Source organism: Typopeltis vanoorti, chromosome 5 (genome assembly GCF_054136105.1).
Source record: "Typopeltis vanoorti isolate ZY-2024b chromosome 5, IOZ_Tvanoo_1.0, whole genome shotgun sequence".
In the NCBI taxonomy this organism is placed as follows: Eukaryota; Metazoa; Arthropoda; class Arachnida; order Uropygi; family Thelyphonidae; genus Typopeltis; species Typopeltis vanoorti.
Window position 1 is genome coordinate 71,358,729 of NC_143553.1, and position 18,968 is coordinate 71,377,696.

The 18,968-nt window shown below is 34.7% G+C and overlaps 1 protein-coding gene across 1 annotated transcript in view; it reads left to right on the forward strand.

Annotated features, from left to right (window-relative positions):
• Positions 1–18,968, forward strand: part of LOC150106515 (G-patch domain and KOW motifs-containing protein-like) — a 131,629-nt gene that overhangs the window by 75,053 nt on the left and 37,608 nt on the right. Inside the window, exons 6-7 of the mRNA XM_090392510.1 lie at positions 8,254–8,422; positions 18,088–18,196. Coding sequence (XP_090248636.1) covers positions 8,254–8,422; positions 18,088–18,196 — 278 coding nt within the window. The remainder of the gene's footprint in view (positions 1–8,253; positions 8,423–18,087; positions 18,197–18,968) is intronic.

The window sequence follows — 18,968 nt, forward strand, 5'->3', positions numbered from 1 at the left end:
TTATGTTTAACCATCAGTTAAACGTTATTAATAATTTTACAGAAAAATATTTCCTGATGGAACTTTAATATTTTTTGGTGTTATTTGGATATACAAGTAAACACTTATGTTGCAGCATATTGGTGTCAGAGTATATATCAAATTTCTATATTCTTCATTCATTCAACCTTGCTATACTAACCATTCCTCTTTATTCATCTCTGCTTTCCCCATCAGTGTTTACTGGAAACTATAATCTGCAATTTTATTGTCAGTAATTTTTTACCCATCATGTGCTAGTGTACCATACGTTGTATGCCTTTTGCATATGTATGTAGGGAGAAGAGCTTATATACCTATTACATTAATTAATATATAGGAAAAAAGTTGCTATGTTATCTCACTTAAAACAAAATCGACTGTAGAAAACACACGAGTAAATATGAATAAATGCTTGTTAAGGCATAAGAGCATCTACCTTACTAATTTCTAAAAAAAAAGTTAGAGCTAATAAAGTGCTTTGTACCCATTTAGGAAATGAAAAGATATTGGAGGATTATTTTATTTATTTTGTATTATCTATCTGTCTACTTTTAAAGCATTCCTCTTCGACAGATGGAGTATATCTGAACGGATTTGTTTAACATGTTATCATCATCATTATCAGCCATTGTCGATCCACTGTTGGATGAAGGCCTTTCCAAGATTACTCCAAAGCTGTCTATCCATGGCTCTCCTTTTTCATGTCACTCTTGCAAATCTGATGATATCATCAATCCACCATGATTTAGGTTGGCGTCGTGGTCATTTTTCCTGTCGCTGAATCCAATCCAGTACTTCTTTTGTCCATCGGTAATCTTATCTTCAAGCAATATGTCCAGCCCATTGCCACTTCAGATGTTTCACTCTTCCTATGATGTCAGATACTTTGGTTTTATTTCTTATCCATGTATTCCTTTCGTGATCCAATCTTGTGATACCAAGCATACTTCTTTCCATATTGAATTATGTTGTTCTTAATTTTTGAATTTCCTTTGCATTCAATGTCCATGTTTCACAGCCATATGTCAGTATGAATACATTGTAGGAAGAATACATTGGTTAAAAACTTTTCTCTTCAGACATAATGGTAGTTGGCTTTTGAATATTGAATGTAATTTTCCAAATGCTTTCCACCCAAGCATCGTCTGCCTTTTAATTTTGTCCATGATATTTTGTTCTATTGATATCTGTTGTCCTAAATATATGCAGTGATCTACTTGTTTAATTTCCTCGTTGTTGATTTTTATTATTTCTGGTTGGACATAACTATTGAACATAACTTGGGATTTCTTTAGGTTTATCTTTAGGCCAGCTGTTTTGCTAGCAATTTGGAATTCATGGATACGAGTCTGTAATTCATGTGCAGTTGAAATAAAGATAACTGTGTCATCTACAAAGCATAAATGGCTTAAATATCTGCCATTTATCTTTATACCTTTCCCTTCCCAATCAAGAAGTTTGAATATTTCTTCTAGGCCTGCTATGAATAATTTTTGGAGATATTGTGTCACCTTTTCTTATATCTCTCTCTCTGTATTCCCACAGTAAAGATGCTTCCATTGAAAATTTAACATGTATTCCAACTTATATAAGAAGTTTCACCAGATATACTAGTATGCACTGATTTGTAATAGGATATAGACATTCATTTTTTCACAGAAAAAAAAATATGACACTGATAGTCCACCATAGACCATAGAAATTCTTGGATTTTAGATATTTAACTATCTCAAGACAAGGTGATTGTTTTCTGACAGCACTGAGCTGTAGGGGAAAAAAAGTGCTGATTGTATATTTCTTAGTGTGGCTATGTTAAAATTATATAGCAGTTATTTATAACTTTTAAATAATTAAATCTCTCTGTATTTATAGATGTAAGCATAGTTTTTTGTTGCTTGTATGTACATTACATGCACAAATTTTATAAATACACACAAGAGTTCACATCCTGTTCATATGGAATAAAATAAATTTCAGTTGCCATATGTTGAGCTCATCAAATTGATGATGAGCAGTTAATTTTCCGGATTGAAATTAACCTATTTGTTCTACTTAAAGAGGATGCATTGCTTTAGGAAAGCTTAGATTCTTATGTAGACAATAAGTTAATGGGTATGGTGTGTGTGTGTGTGTGTGTGTGTGTGTGTGTGTGTGTGTGTACGTACACAAAAACAAAGTTTAATTTCTGATGGTTACCCAGCATAATCTCTGATGGTAACCATCAGAATTGGGTGTGCTGAAAAGTTGTGATAATCACCATTATTTACTGATATCAACTGTTCAGAATATAACTTTGAACAGGAAATATTTTGTAGAAAATTTGCTGGTAAATTTATTTTTTATATAACTTAACTATAAATTTAACTATCATCATCATCATCAAATTCCTGATATATACTCTCAAGGAGTGTACAGGATATGATGATAGTACTGTATGAAAAATTTAAATCATTACTAACTTCCTATCTACAATTTTCCTCCAAATCACTCTGTTAAATGTCAAGAGTCCAATATTATCAGGGCTTATATTTCTGTCTTCTAAGGCACTTTTTACTGTATCAATATCCACCTATATCTTGGTCTTCCTCTGGGTCTTTTTCCTGCCAACCCGGCAGAGAACGTTTGTTTTTGCTAATCTTTCCTCGCCCATTCTGTTTAAGTGACCATACCACCTGAGATTAGCTCTGCTAATGAATTCCTGGATGCTGACAATATCAAGTTCTTTCCTAATATCCTCATTTTTAATATGATATTGCCATTGCTGCCATCTGTTCATGCCCCTAATCTTTCTCAGGACTCATATCTGCAGTCTTTGGTCAAGTGTTTTATTTCTAACCCAGCTCTCAGATCAATAAGTTAAAACACTGTTTTGTATTCATCTAATTTAGTGTTTTGGCTAATTTCTCTCTTATTCCATATAAATTTATTCAGTTAACTTCCTACCATACCAGTTTTGTTGATTCATATATCTACTTCCATATTTAATTTAACATCTTCACTAAAAATCATGCCTAAGTAGCTGAAATGTTTTACTTGTTCTATAAGTTCTACATTCACAATGCAGTTGATATTTTCAATGTTTCTGCTTATTTTCATTGTCTTTGTCTTTTTAAAGCTGTCCTTCATACCATATCTATTACATCAATTATTCAATTTAGCCAGGGAATCTTGTAGACTTGTAGTGGATTTATTTAGAAGTATAACATCATCCACATAAAGCAAGATTGGAGCTGAGATTAACACCTCCAATTTTGATATCAGGTTTAATACCACTTTCCTTCATAATGTGATCCATATAGATAATGTACATCTTTGTCTGACACCAGATTTAACATTAAACTATCTTCCTGTACTTCCTTCAATTCTAACTGCTGACTAACAACTCAAATAGAGACTAATGATTGCTTGATATAATGCCCTATTAACACCATATAACTGTAGCGTATTGAATAGCTTCTTTCTTGGCACCTTGTCATATGCCTTTTCCAGATCTACAAAACTTAAATACAGATCTTTGTTATATTCCCATGATTTCTCAACTATCTGTTCTAAAGTGAAAATCTGATCCTGACAGCCTCTATTTGGCCTGAATCCAGCTTGTCTTCACCAAGCTTCTCTTCCACAATCGTTCTCAACCGTTTCTCAAGTATACAGGTAATCCTCGTATAACGTGGTACTTATACAATGCGGTTTCAATATAACGTGGTCTACAAATTGTAGTAACCCTTGTTGAATGTGGTGCTTATACAACACAGTTTCAATATAAGTTGGTCTAGAAACTGTAGTAACCCTTTATCTTTTCATATATTTTTCAATGCACGACTTAAAAATCAAATTTTATCTTCGTTAAATTTGCGTCTAACTGTATCAAGCATGTAGTTATAAGTAGCAAATTTAGATTAGGGGAAATACCCTCTAGCATGCATGGACGTCAATTGTTTACTGTATGAAGTATTTATTGTTGAAAATTGTCTTCGTTTTCTGCCAGGAAAGCGCATTAAAAATCATAAGTGTGTTAATCTCAAGCTAAACACTTTATTTTTTGATGAGTTACATACAATATGTGATGCTTTTTTTTTTTTTATGTAAAAAAAAAAAAAAAATTATAGTAATGGCCACTTAGAGCACTTTTGCGATAATAATATGCGTTTGTTAATAGGGATAAACCCACCCACTGTAAACTGCCAAGGTAACAATTGAACAAGACTGAAGATACATTCGGTTTCGATCAGAACATGAGACTCAACCTTTGCGAACTTCTTCATAAATGCTCCAATCTCTTCAATAGTGAATTAATTGATGGGGAAATAGATTTAAATGAGGAGGAACTGGTACAATTAATAGATGATGTCAAACCAAATGGCAGGGAAAGTTCTGCCAAAGATTCTGATTGTGATGAATCCATTAAAGAATTCAGTTTAAAGAAATTAGCGGAAGGATTGGACTTGGCAAAAAAGTTATTTTATGATAATCTCTCAATGTAGCACTCTGGAAAATTCACGAGATAATTGGATTTTATTTAGCTTTGTATTATGAACTTAATAAAAACATTGCAGCATGGTGTTTAGCAAGGTCTTATTACTGACTTCTTGATAACTACACCAGCTGAAGTATGCACTGAGAATTATACAAATGATGTGCAAGAGATTTCAAGTGATGACGACATCCAGCCACTCGTAAATAAAGAACATCTATGAAATGTTAGTTTTGAAGAGAGTGATGACGATTAAAATATACAGGTATCCCTTGATTAACACAGTTAATTAATCCCTCGATGTTACTGCGTATATCAAAATCGTGTTAATCAAATCTAATAATCAATGGTAAAAATTACAATTTGTCCATGATCGATTACTGTATTAATAATTCGTTTTATATGGTACTTTTAGGAAAGATAAAAACTGAATGCAAAGTAAATGTTTAATAAATACTTGTAACTACATTATTTACTATAATTTTTTTATCAAAAGAAGTTATCAAGAGTCATTTGAACAGTTTTAGTTTTTTTTTCTTATCGGCATAAATTCTACAATAACAAGCAAAATGACTCTCCCGACCTCGGCAAACAAGCAATAACACAAAGAAAAAACACTGCAAATATAATACATGATGGTACAAATTAACCTCCGGAGCTCGCAACTGATCTGACAGATACATGCAAAATGTTTAATATAAATATTCTTGCACAATTCAGGTGTATAGCTTGGAGGTCATGAGTAGCTGTGCATTCATATGTTACAAGTGATATTCCGTACTGTTTATGTATTATGTGCAATGAAGTTTACGTACAATTTATAATTTTGTACTATGTATTTGTTTCATAGTTTATGTTTTCTTAACTTACATCAATTACCTGAATTAAATAAAAATATATTTTTGTTGCATATGACATTGTTTATATAATCTTTAAAAAAAAAAAGATTTCGGAATCTAACCCTACTTTTTCTACGTGATCTGAGTCTCACATAACGCAATTTACATAACGCGGCATTTTTGCGGAACCTAACATCTGCGTTATACAAAGGTTACCTGTACTTGCATATATCTTACCAGGAACACTCAGTAATGAAATGCCTCTGTAATTCTCACATTCAGTTTTATTTCCCTTTTTTATATATGGATACTATGACAGCTCTGCTCCAACCATCTGGAATTTGTCCCTCTGTCCAGGCCTTCTGAACTATGCGGTGCAACCACTGTATGACTTTTATACCTCCATACTTGAGGAACATTTCTGGTCGAATATCATCTACTCCTGCTGCCTTTCCACATTTCAGGCTTTTGATGGCTTTTTCTACTTCAAGTATGGATATGTATTCCTGACTGCATGCCTGGTCAGTGTTTTTTTTACCACTGTGCTGTCATCATTGCTTGTTTCATTTAGCAGTTTTTCAAAGTAATTACTCCATACTTCAAGGATATCTTTTTCTCCTGTTTTCATGTCACCTTTATCATCTCTAATTCCTTTTACAGTATTCTTTCCTCCATTTCTGAGCTGCTTCAACAACCTCCAAAATATTTTGCCACCTTCTTGATATTTATTTTCTATGTTCTTGCCAAAGTCCTCCCATGACTTTTGTTTAGCCAGTTTTACACAGTTTTACTTTCTTACATTTGTAACTGTATTCTCTAACGCTCAAGCTGACCTATTTGCCAGAAACTTTTGATATGCTTTCTACTTTTCCTTCACTGCCTCTTTAACTCTGTGTCCACCATGGAGTTCTGATTTTTCTATCCTTGCAGACAACTCACCACATACCTCTCTGGCTGAATCAGTCAGTGTTTTCTTCAGGGCTTGCCACTGAATCTCCAAAGTTTGGTTCCTGCTCTCAAACTCATTCATTTTTTCTTGAATAATCTTTGTGTATTTTAGTCTACAGTTCACATCTGAGAGCTGTTCAACTTTTATTCTCTTTAAAACTTTCTTACATGTTCTTCTTTTCAATATGAAATTCAATTTTATCCTTCTCAAGACTAAATGGTGATCTATTTCAAATCCTCTGTACACTCTGGTGTCCTGCACCAGTGGGAAAGCATCATTATCAACAATAACATAGTCAATGAGACTTTTCTTATTCCTTGCCTCTTCTCTCCATGTGAATTTGTGCGCATTTTTATGTTGGAACATTGTGTTAGTAATAACCAGAAATCCAACAGGTATTTGCCATTATTATTAGCTTTGCTCTTTTCTTCAAATTTTCCCAAAATATTTTTGTATGTCTGACAATCACTTTGCACTCTGTTATTTAGATCCCCAACAAGGACCAACTTTTCCTTTTTCATTATGTCAATTGCTTTCTCTAAAAAAAATTCCTCCACTTCTACCTTAGTAGAACCTTCTGTGGGACCATAGGTGCAAATAAGTCTCATTGTCCAGTTCCCCATTCTCATATTTTCCCCATCACTCTACTTGAGACTGCCTACCATTCAAGAAGATTAGCCTTGTATTTAGTGTTGAATACTATGGCTACTCCTTCTTTTCCTTGATTGTCATTGCCTGAATATAACATTTTGTATTTATTGCTCAGAAAGATCTCGCCAGTTTTTGTCTTTTTTGTTTCAGTCATCCCTATTATGTCAATCTGGTACTTATCCAATTACTCAGCTAGCTCCATTTCTTTGCCATTCAGGCTTCTTATGTTGATAGTACCAATCTTGAACTATGGTGATGTTGAGTTGGGATAAGTTTTAGGATTTGTTCCAGTAGCTGACTTTTTGCTGTTTGCCCTGGTTCCCTGGCGAAAACAGTGGGAGGCCTTGTTTAACCGGGCAATGCCCCAGTGTGCATAAAATTCTGTGATGTTGTACCATTATTTGAAATTTTGTTTTAAGCCAATAATAATACAGTTTGGTCTGCTAAATCCCAAATTGCTAGCCCATCCTTGTCTATTCAGTATCCAGGTAGATACTTAACAGGGTGCACCACGAGAAGGTGAGGATTGGATCAAATTGTATAGGTCAGAAGCCCTGATTGGTTCTCTGCATTCCTTTGAAGGATATGTGGAGGTCTCCTCTCAGTTATATAGCTTTGACCCTTAAGCACTCCTAATTTTAAATATATGCTTTATAAATTTGCTGCATCATTATGTTTATAGAGTTTCAGCCATTGTTGAAATACAGTTGTTGGTTGTTCTCAAGTTACCAGTCCAACATGTTTGTTCAGAAGATACAGAGTACACCAGGAAGGTGAGGATTTAGAAATTGGAACATTGGATCTGAAGCCCCTCTTGATTTTCCACGTTACTTACAGACTATTACAGGTTTTGTGTCAGTTGTATTGCTTCTACTTTTGAACAGCCTTCAGTTTTATCATTAAAAAAAAAAATGAGGCAGTTTCATATAGTGCAAAATTTCTATAACTGTTCTTTGTGACTCTTATTTTTTTATCCGAGTCTTTTGCCTTAAATTAATAAATGAATTAATGAATTAAAAATTCTGTTGCTAATCACTGTTCAAATAAAAGTTTAATTCTTTTTATAGATTCGGTTTCTTTCCTAATCAGTCAAATGCAGTTCTAATATTACTGTTTACCTGAAAGCAAGCTTAATTATTGTATGACTTGTATGACATTTGATTTTATCAATTAGATCAATTTCATTAAATAAAAAAAAAATTGAGGTTCCGAAATGACAATCAAATTTGTGTTAATATTATATAGAGAATATTATGGTGATTAGGAAAGAACACAATAATTGTAAGTTTCAACAAAAAAAAAAATCATTTTTAACTTAGATAAAGAAACATATATGGAGGGTTGCAAAAGAGAAGAAAGAAAAAGGGAAAAAGAAATGTCTAAAGAAAGAAATCATGCAGGGGCTGATAAATGTTCTAAAAGAAAGGATACATGTAGAGAATATACAGAAGAGACTTTTGAAAAAAAGAGACACAAAGATAACTTTGAGTAAGTCATTTTTCTTTATTTACATTATATAAACTTTGTTGTTTTTTTCTCTGATTAAAAGAAATATTAGACATTAAATAAAATTACATACAATTAATGCTGGAATTTATATTCCAGTATTAATTTATTTCTTCTGTTCTTATGAGACAAAATATAGTGGTGGTTCTAGTTATGTGGTGTATATATGCTATAAAATTAATGCTTATTAAATTACTTAAGGAATTTACAACGTACAAATGATATAAATTAAAATTAAACTTTAATCTGTATTCCAATATTTCGGCAATGTTACGTTGCCATTTTCACAGGAACTTAGAGACACATGCATACAGGCACTACACACAGTAACTGAGGATGAAGCAGGAAGCTGTTGTTTCTCCTAAACGTCCTGATGATGCCCCTTAGCAAGCTATGTAATTGGACTGAAGGTCTTCTAATGTAAGTCTCCCAAATTTGGGGCAGTCTCATGCAACCAAATTTGTTGAGGTTTGGCATGTTTCTTAGGGCTGAGGCTGATTCCATGAATAGCCTTTCAAATTTGAATTTACTACGGTGTATAACCATGGCCTTCTTCCACCGTATTCTGTGGCGAGTATCCAGAGCATGGTCTGCAAGACCAGAGTGGCTGTACTAGTGAAAATGGATGTAGTCCTTGTGTTCTGAAATTCTAATATTCGCTGTCCTGCCTGTTTGGCCAAAATAGGACCGCTTACAGCTGTTATATGGTCTGCTCAAAAGGAATTATGCAGACCACTGTTTACTGTATCAATCCAAGATATAAGGTGGATTGATACAGTAAAAAGTGCCTTAGAAGACAGAAATATAAGATCTTATAATGTTGGAGTCTTGACAGGTAACAGATTGATTTGGAGGAAAGTCGTAGATAGGAAATTAGTGGTGATGTACGTTTTTCATGTAGTACTACCATATCCTGTACACCCCCCCTTGAGGGTACACGTCAGAAATTTGATGATGATAGTCTCATGAAGAAATATCAACATGGAATCTAAAAGTGGTACTGGACTGGAAGAGGATGACGTAATAAGTCATTAAGGCATGGTGGTGGGGGTTGTCTTGTAGCCAATTTAAAACAACCATAATGAGTGGTATGGTAGATATCCACTTCTATAATTACTCGTGTGTGTTGTAAGAGATATATTATAAGACTGTGGAAGGTGTAGTAACTTTCTTTAAGACCCCCCCCCCCTTCATTATGAATATCAGAAATGAAGATGTCAGGGAAAGCTGCAGTTAGTTCAAATTTTAATTCATGCCTTCAAGAGAGTTCCCTGCTATGTGCTTGTTGTAACCAGAAGAGATATTCTGTCTGTGTTGTTTAATCTTTAATGGCATTTGTGACATAATTGAAAACAGCTACTAAAACATGTTGACACAAGAAGTTAATAAAACTTTATTAAATCAGATATTTTGATCTGAATCTGACATATCATCTTCAGTGAAATGACAATACAATAAGATAGAAACAATAGCTTCAGATTTCATTGGATTTCAAATTATGTGAGCCATGTACTAGTGTAATACAGTACAGAAAACAGTGCAACGTGATTAAAAAAAAAAATGCTCGTAACTAATAAGACTCTTCTAAATTTTAGGTAAATAGATAGTTACAGTTCAGGTTTGGGTGATATAGTGCTTCAGCACCCTCTTTAAACATACACTTATTTGAAGTAGATCAATTTTAGATCAGATTTGGTGGATAGTGTTATCTTTATACTGTTCTAAACCAGACCCTCTTAGACGTTATTATTATTATTATCAACAGACCTCCATGGAATCAAGAGACTCATCATGGGAGGTCCTACTCTCACATGCACAGCTCATCATACCTTGATTTAAATGAATTCACTGTTCCTGCACTTACTACACTCTCAGCCAATGCATTCCAATCACCCATCACTCTCCATGCAAAAAAATCTACTTCCCACTTTTATACAGCTTCCAGGGATGGCCTCTTGTTCTCCCCATCTCCAGATATTCTATGAAAAATCTCATCCATGTTAATCTGGTAATTACTCCTTACCAACTTATATGTCCCAATCATGTCTCCCCCTCTATCCACTAGGCTCTGTAATTTGCATTCTCTCAATCTATCCTCATATTCCAGAGACCAGAAACCAACTTAGTCTATCGTCTCTGGACCATTTCCATCTCATCATCCTTTTGAAAGCCTGGCTATCAAATGCACAGTAATCCATATGTGGCCTAATCAAAGTCTTGTACAATGGAATTAAAACATTTTACTTCTACATGTCAATGTTCTCTATATCATTCCCATCATCTGCTGTGTCTTCTCACAATTTTGTCATTAAAGCCCTTTCCAATGTCATTTACATACAAATTCAACAACAACGGTACCAAAACAGACTTCTCTGGCATGCCACTAGTAACTTTCTATCAGACATCCAATCTCCAATTCAATGCACTAATCTAGTATCCAATCCCATCTGTTCCAATTTAACTACAAGTTTGTCATGTGGTACTCTATCAAAATCCTTTGCAAAATTTAAATATACTACTGTATATGCAACCTCCTTGTCCAATATATTTGTCACCTTATTATAATAAGTAAGCAGATTGCTAAACATGATCTTACTTTAGCAAACCCATTCTGTCTATTAAAGAGAATTCTACTGCTATCCATCCAGTACTGAATCTTTGTCCTTACTAGCTTCTCCAATACCTTGACCACAACTCCAGACAAGCAGATTGGCCTATAATTCAAGGCCTTAGTCTTATCACCTCCTTTATAAAGCAGAAAAATTTTGCCATCTTTCCATTCCTTTGGGACCTGGGCTAATCTTGAACTCATGAAATCTGAAATCTGGACTCATGTTGAAAATGTATGTTAAAGATGCCATTAACTCCTTGGAACATTCCCTCAAAAGTGATATACCATCAAGTCCCATGGCCTTGTTGACATTGAGTTTACTCAATTCCTCATATACCTCCTGCTCACTCACCATCAGTGGTTCCTCCCCATTCCCACTGCTCTCAAATTCTACATTTTGTTACAATCACAAGATGAAATACTTTAATAAACTGCTCATTTAACACCTTGACTATATCCTCAGTGTTTATCATTCTCCCATTATCACTGACCAACATCATTCATAATCATTCTTCTTTCTACTAGCCACATATCAAAAAACTCCCTAAGATTTCTTTTAGCATCATTTGCTAACTGCTGCTCATACTGCACTTTTGCTAGCTACCATTACTAAGTGAGTCGCTTTCCTTGCTTGCTCTTTGTACTTCCATATAACTGATGTCTCCACTTATCTTGTTGCACCTCCACAATGCCTTTTTCCTCCAGATTGCATGCTTCACCTCCTCAGTCATCCATTTTATAACTACCTTATTTAATCTCCTGACTTTTGGAATACACTGTCATTGCCTCTGCCAGATAATTCCTGAGTAGAAACCAAGCAACATTGATTTCCTTCCCATGTAATTCCTCATTCTATGATATCGCTGTAAGCTGCTTCCTGAGTTTGCATAATCACATACCTTATAGTTCAACATATAACTCTTTCTCACAAATGTCCTGATTTGGCTGGCAACTACCCAAGTGATCACTTCACCAAATGGAGAAGGACGTGACACTTCATTTACAATATTTTCAAATAATAATCAAATCTAAAACCTTTGATTCATGTACTGCTTAAGGTAATTTTATCCCTTAAAAATTCATCCTTTGTAAAATTTTTTGCAGAGGATGAGTTTTATTAGCATACCATTCCAAATCTCCAAGAATTTCATTCTCTTTGGTTCCTGATGCTATTTCTTCATTCCAGTCTATATTACCATAATTGAAATCGTCCATAGTGATCACCCTTATCTTATTAGACAGACCAATTTCTCTAAACATTTCATCCTGTCCACTTCCACCATACTGCTTCAAAACAACTGTCAGTATTTGCTTCTGGCATCTCCATCCTAGATGGGCACAATTCCTTTGCCATCATCAATGACAATACTCCTCCTCCCTTTTTTTGCTTTGTCTGTCTTTGCAAAAGACTACATCTCCCTCCATCTCTATTCCTGTCAGAATGTCATCCTTGTTCAACCATGTCTCACTGGACAACAATTTTAGGGTGAATAAACTCTATCATTGCTACAATTTCATTCCCCTTGTTTCAGATACTTCTAGCATTTGTAAACATACACACTAGCTCATTTCTGTTTCTATAACAAGTCTCACTTATCCCACTTCTCAGACAGGACTCTTCTATACTCTCCCCTATCCATTCCTGAAATTCTCTTTTCATTCTCTCCTGTCCATTCCTGTCTATCATCACTGATACTTCACCCCCCCCCCCCCCCCAAGACCTACATATCACTCTCACATCCTTGACTGTCTTAATCCTTTTTTGTGCACTCACACATCTACTCCTGAAACCATCATTTATACTTTTCAAGCAGTGTCCCCGTTTCCCTGTCCACTCTGTTTCTTCTCTCTTATTCTCTCCACTTGCACCACTCACCTATTCACAAACTTGCCTGCCTTACTCCCCTGCTCTTCCACAACACCTCTTGATTCCTCAGGTCTTACATTCACATCAAGCATTCTCTCTCTCTTGCAGCAACAGTTTCTCCAACTGACTCACGCCAAATCCTTTCAAATGTAGACCATCTCTTTTATATAGCCCTCTTTCTGCCCCTCAAACTCATCCCACACGTTTACAAAATGAACTCCTTTCTTCACACATGACTGCTATCATACCATTCAAAACGCTCTCCTTCTCAACTCATCATTATCATACCCGGGCAACATGCTGACTACCTTACCTACCACACTGTGATCTTTCACTCACTTTAATAGCCTCGTGACATCCCTCCTTACATTCTTCTTGTTACCAGTCAGGTCATTCATTCGTGTGAACTACCTACCTACCAACTCTTTTGCTCGTGCACTCCTCTTATCCAATGCTTCAACCACTCTGCTCGTTCTACCTCCCAGAAAACAGATCTTTTTATTTTATTATACATGATGTAAGATTGGTGTTTTTGCAGCCTCTTCTCAACAAAACATCCTATTTGTCCAAAGTAAAAGCAATGGCAATCACAAGGACTTGGTAATTACCTTAGAGGGACAGAAGAGACCCTTAGTCTTGGTGGAAGATAACAAAGAAGAGAGTTTGCTGATAGTAAAACAATATGAATACTGGATTATATTTCTTGTGGATCTTCAACATTGGGATGGAAATGCCAGCAGCATAAGGAATTTAGGAACTGTGTGTACAGGTTCAGTGTTCTGCGCAATAGACATATAGGAGTTTAAAAATGTGCTGAATCCTCCTTAGGGGGGGTTGAAGCCATTCTGTTGCATAATACATTGGTTGTTGCTCAGTTCTAGTTTGAGTTCATGAAGGTTGGAGCAGACAGAATCATCTACTAAGCAACACTCTTTCTATGTTTTGCTTAGTAGATGATCTATTTGTCATTTAGTCTCATTCTAAAAATGAACTAAGCACCTTCTTACATAGAATACATCCATGTGTTCAGTTTACTATGGAAAAGGAGTTTTTTTTTGGGGGGGGGCGGTCCTTCTTGGACATCATACCTAACTGCATGGTCTCTGATGCCACTGTATATCAGAAATCTATCTTCACTGGATTGGATATATATACATGCAGTCTTGCTATAAATACCGTTATAACTTCTGCACACACACCATCTTTCTGCCCACAGAATTGCACGAGCCCAGTGCCATTAGTGCCACTGTGTGCAGCCAACGTATGCATGTTTATCAGTAGAGAGAGAGAGAGAGGCCTAACTATACATTAACATATAGTTGGGAGATTATGAGAACTGTGTAGCTGTAATAGCACTTCACAAGGTTGGAATGCAGCCATCTATTATTTTCAACATGCTAAAAACACTCAGGATCAGTAGGCTGTTTGTGTATTGGACAGTATGAGATGCAGTTCATTTAATTAACACAACTGACATTTAGATTGTAAATTCAGTTTCTTGTCATGAAACAAAGTGCATTATACTGTTCCAGAAAATTGGGTAAATATTTCTGGATGCCTATTAACTGAAAGTGAAACCCTTGTTCTTTCAAAAGGACATGATTTCTGCATAGTTCCTAAAAGAATACCTTACTGAGATTTCCTCTTCAACATTGAACAGAACTTATTCACTCTATCTAGTGAGGATGCTAATAAACGTCATTTAGAAATTTCATCTGTCCTACTAAAATCCAAACTTCCACCTACAAATATCACTTTAGCTGAAATGAAAGTGTTACAGTCCTTAAGATGCAACAGTCATCTCATTATTACTAGGTCTAACTAGGGGGAACTCTGTTTTTGTTATGGATTCTGTTAATAATAAAAGAAAAGTCACTCTTTTATTGTGGATCAACTGGATGAAGTTGCAATCCTTGATAGAGACACCATAGAAAAAACTTTGAAGTTATTTTGCTAGAACCCCTAGGTTTTATGGTTTACCCAAGATACACAACAAAGACATTCCACTTCATCCAGTTGTCGACTGCATAGATTCATCTACTTATCAAACAGTAAATTTTAGTGCACCTATTGAACGTTCAGATTGGCAATTTCTACTCATTTAAAAAAAATTCTTCCGATTTTCTAGACCTATTGTAGGGAAACATTTTCTACTTCTAAAATCGTTCATATTTTAGAAGTAGAAATATATCTACTTCTTCGTGAATGGTTAGTTTTGATATAAAATCTCTCTTCACAAATATTCCTTTTGAGGATACACTACATCTGCTTTCAGAATCATTTCCACAGGATATAGTGAAACTATTCAACTTTATTAATCATTCTGGATATTTTATTTGTCAGAATAAAGTTTACAGTCAAGTTGAAGGAAACACAATGGAAAGTCCACTCTCACCTGACTTACTAACTTTTATTTAGAACGTTTAGAAGACATCCTTTTCTCATCCATACGCCCTCAGCCTTCATTTTGGATTTGTTATATAGACAATAATGTTTTTGTTACCTAGCCCCATAATTAAGACATATTGCCTACTTTTTTATCAAATATAAACAACTTACATCTACAAATTAAATTTACTGTGGAAATGGGGAAAAAAACAACAAATTGTCCTTTTTAGATATTCTCCTCCTTTTCACCATCAGGTGAATTATTTACTTCCATTTATTGAAAGCCTACTTTCACTGGACTCTACATTTACCAGCAATCAGCTCACCATCCATCTGGAATTATAAAAACTTTATTTTGACATGCTCATATTATTTGTTCTACACCTCAACTATTACAGCAGGAACTCTTAAACATCAAATGATATATGAAACTCATTGTATGGCTTCTCAGAAAGGATCATAAAACAGCTTTTTAATTCCTATAATCCTAGCTCAAATAACAAAGAAACAGTACATCATCATCATCATCAAATTCCTGCCATGTGCCCTCAAGGGGTGTACGGGATATGATATTACATCATTACTAACTTCCTATCTACAATTTTCCTCCAAATCAGTCTGTTACTTGTCAAGACTCCAACATTATCAGATCTTACATTTCTATCGTCTAAGGCACTTTGTACCAAATCAATCCACCTATATCTTGGTCTTTCTCTGGGTCGTTTTGCTGCCAACCTGGCAGAGGATTGATTTGGTTATTTTACTTTGGCATCCAAACTTAAATTTGAACGAATGCCTCTCTCTATTTGAGATATGAGAAAGTCTTATTTTAATCACACATCAATAATTTTTTTTTATTGTTATTTTTTTTTAAGAGCTAATCAATTATCAATATTGCAATATTTCTTCAGTTATATCATTGTATTCTTTTATGTATAACCTCACGTGGCTCTTGCTTTTTCAAATCAATCCATTGTTCACGTTCTGCTTTATAATTAACTATTGTTGGCACTGATGATAGCCTGTAATATTCAGGTTGAAATATGTGGCCTTAAATAAATAAATAGAATTACTTATCCCTTGTGTTTTTTTCATGTTAATTGAAGAAATTGGTATGTATTCTTGACAGGCTCATTTAATAATATATTAGGTTATGTACACATATTACATACTTTGTATATTTTTTTTTTTTTTTTTTTTTTTTTTTGTTGTACCATCTTAACCCAGTGCTGAAGATACTTTCAGGCGCAAACTTTGTTTGCTCACACTTGGATAAAGGATTAAACTATTATACTCTAACCAAGTGGAAAATAAACTTTTAACATCTTTCTCTAAATCCAGAGTAAATTATTAAAAAAAGGGTGGCACACCAATTGGCAATTCCTATAGGTAGAGATGACCTACTAATGCTTCTGCCTGATATCTCCACTTGGGCCTGGCTCCCACTGAAGAGACCTCAATAAAGGTCGAAACTAGTCTGGGTAGTGGCCCTTCCCTTAATGCATAACATTAGACATATCCGCAAGGAGATGTGTTTTGCATTATAGGAGATACTGAGATAGGAGTGTTGGTAGCTTGCTCCACCTTTGCAACGAGTTGCCCTGGTGTTGTACCATCTTAACCCAGTGCTGAAGATACTTTCAGGCGCAAACTTTGTTTGCTCACACTTGGATAAAGGATTAAACTAAATTTATTATACTTTGTATATAATTCATTCATATAATATATATGAATGAATTATATACGAAGGAATTAATATATATACAAGGCGTGGTCAAAAAAAAAGACCGAACTTTTGCTATAAAGACTTTATTGCTCATTTTACATCATTTTAAGGCCCTCTCCCCCTTCAAAGTAGTCTGCTCTACTTGCAGTACACTATTCCCAATGTTTCTTTCATTATTGGAATGCTTTCTGGAATATACTTTCTGTGATGGTTTGCAGTTCTCTTATCGCATTTTCCTGAATCTCCTCTATGGTTTGGAAAAGACGTGCTTTCAAAGTGGTTTTAAGTTTGGGAAACAGGATAAAGTCTGCTGGGGCTGAGTCTAGAGAATAGGGTGGTTGGGACACAACGGATGTCTGATGTTTTTCCATATAACTGCAGATGAAGAGCGATGCGTGAGCCGATGCATTGTTGTGGTGCAACATCCAAGTCTGGTTTTCCCACAATTCAGGCTTCTTCCTGTGCACAGCATCCCTCCAACACGCTAAAACTTCTTGGTATAACTCTTTGTTTACCATCTGACCACATTGTACAAATTCATAATGGAAAATGCCTTTCCAATCAAAAAAACACAAACATCACCACCTTGATCTTTGACCGACTCATCCATGCTTTTTTTGGTCGAGGAGATCCTTTCCCCACCACTGCGACGATTGCATCTTGGTTTCAACATCATAGCCATAAACCCACATCTCAATTTTTATGAAGTTTGCAGCAAAATTTCACAGACACACACACACACACACACACACACACACACACACACACACACACACACTGTTCTTCGAGCTCTTTCATTGTCACTAATCCAATGAACATTTGTGCACATGCTCACTTCAGCAGATGTAACTCGACGACTAATGCTCATAGCAGAATGGAACAAATGGCAGTTTGTTGCCGAAACCTGTCGCAGCATGCTCTCTGGGCCAGTTGGTGCACTATTTAAAAAGTTCTGCTTTTTATTGAACATGTCTCGTATATATTATAAAATAAATTTAAAAAACTTATTGCATTACATAGTTTTTTAGAAACAAATTTTTGTACTTTATTTGTAGCAAAAAACCTTGTTCGGAGAAGAAAACCAATTCTCCATGGGTCACATCTGAACTTAGAGTTCGTTTCATTGATGCAGATTTTAAGAAAGGAAAGTACTTTAACAGAAAGGTATTTTTCTTTGAGATAATAACTTTTAATTTTAATTAAATTTGTTAAAAAAGTGTCTTTCTGTATGGCTCTAACATCACAACACATTTTATGTAAAGTATAAAATGATAATTCACTGGAAATTTCTACCACAGTGAGAAACAGTGCATAGTGATGATGCTATAAATCACTTATGTTTGTCATTGACATTCTGCATTTTATTCCTGGCACTTTATTGGTAAGGTGCAAGGAATAAAATAGTACACTACAATATCCCAAATTCAGGATACTTGGAACTTGGAGACTCATCTCAGTTTTCTGGTTTGTGGATGATCCAGTAATTTCTGTCACAGCCAAAGGTTTCATGTGTGTTTGGGTTGGAAGGAAAGAGGACAACATATGAAAATAGATCTAAATATTGAAACATAAGCAGATGACATAGTAATAAAATTATTATACAGTAATGGAATAACACTTACATTAGGAAAAATGTATATTATTTGCAGAATTTTTGGCTAGGTTTAATTGCCAATACAGTTGAAAAGAGATACACAATAAGAACAACACTTAAATATTTTAATTATTTACATTTATTTATCTGAATTGTAATAGTCATAGATAGCATATATTGTCATGCACTTGCGATTTTAAGTGTTGTTTTTATTTTCATTATCTCTAATTCTTGTAGATAAACTTATACGTTGGTTACACATGACTAAATTTTTCAGGAAATGACAATGTATACTAAAATATTAATTAAAAAACTTTAATCAATACCTTCCTGTATTTCGGT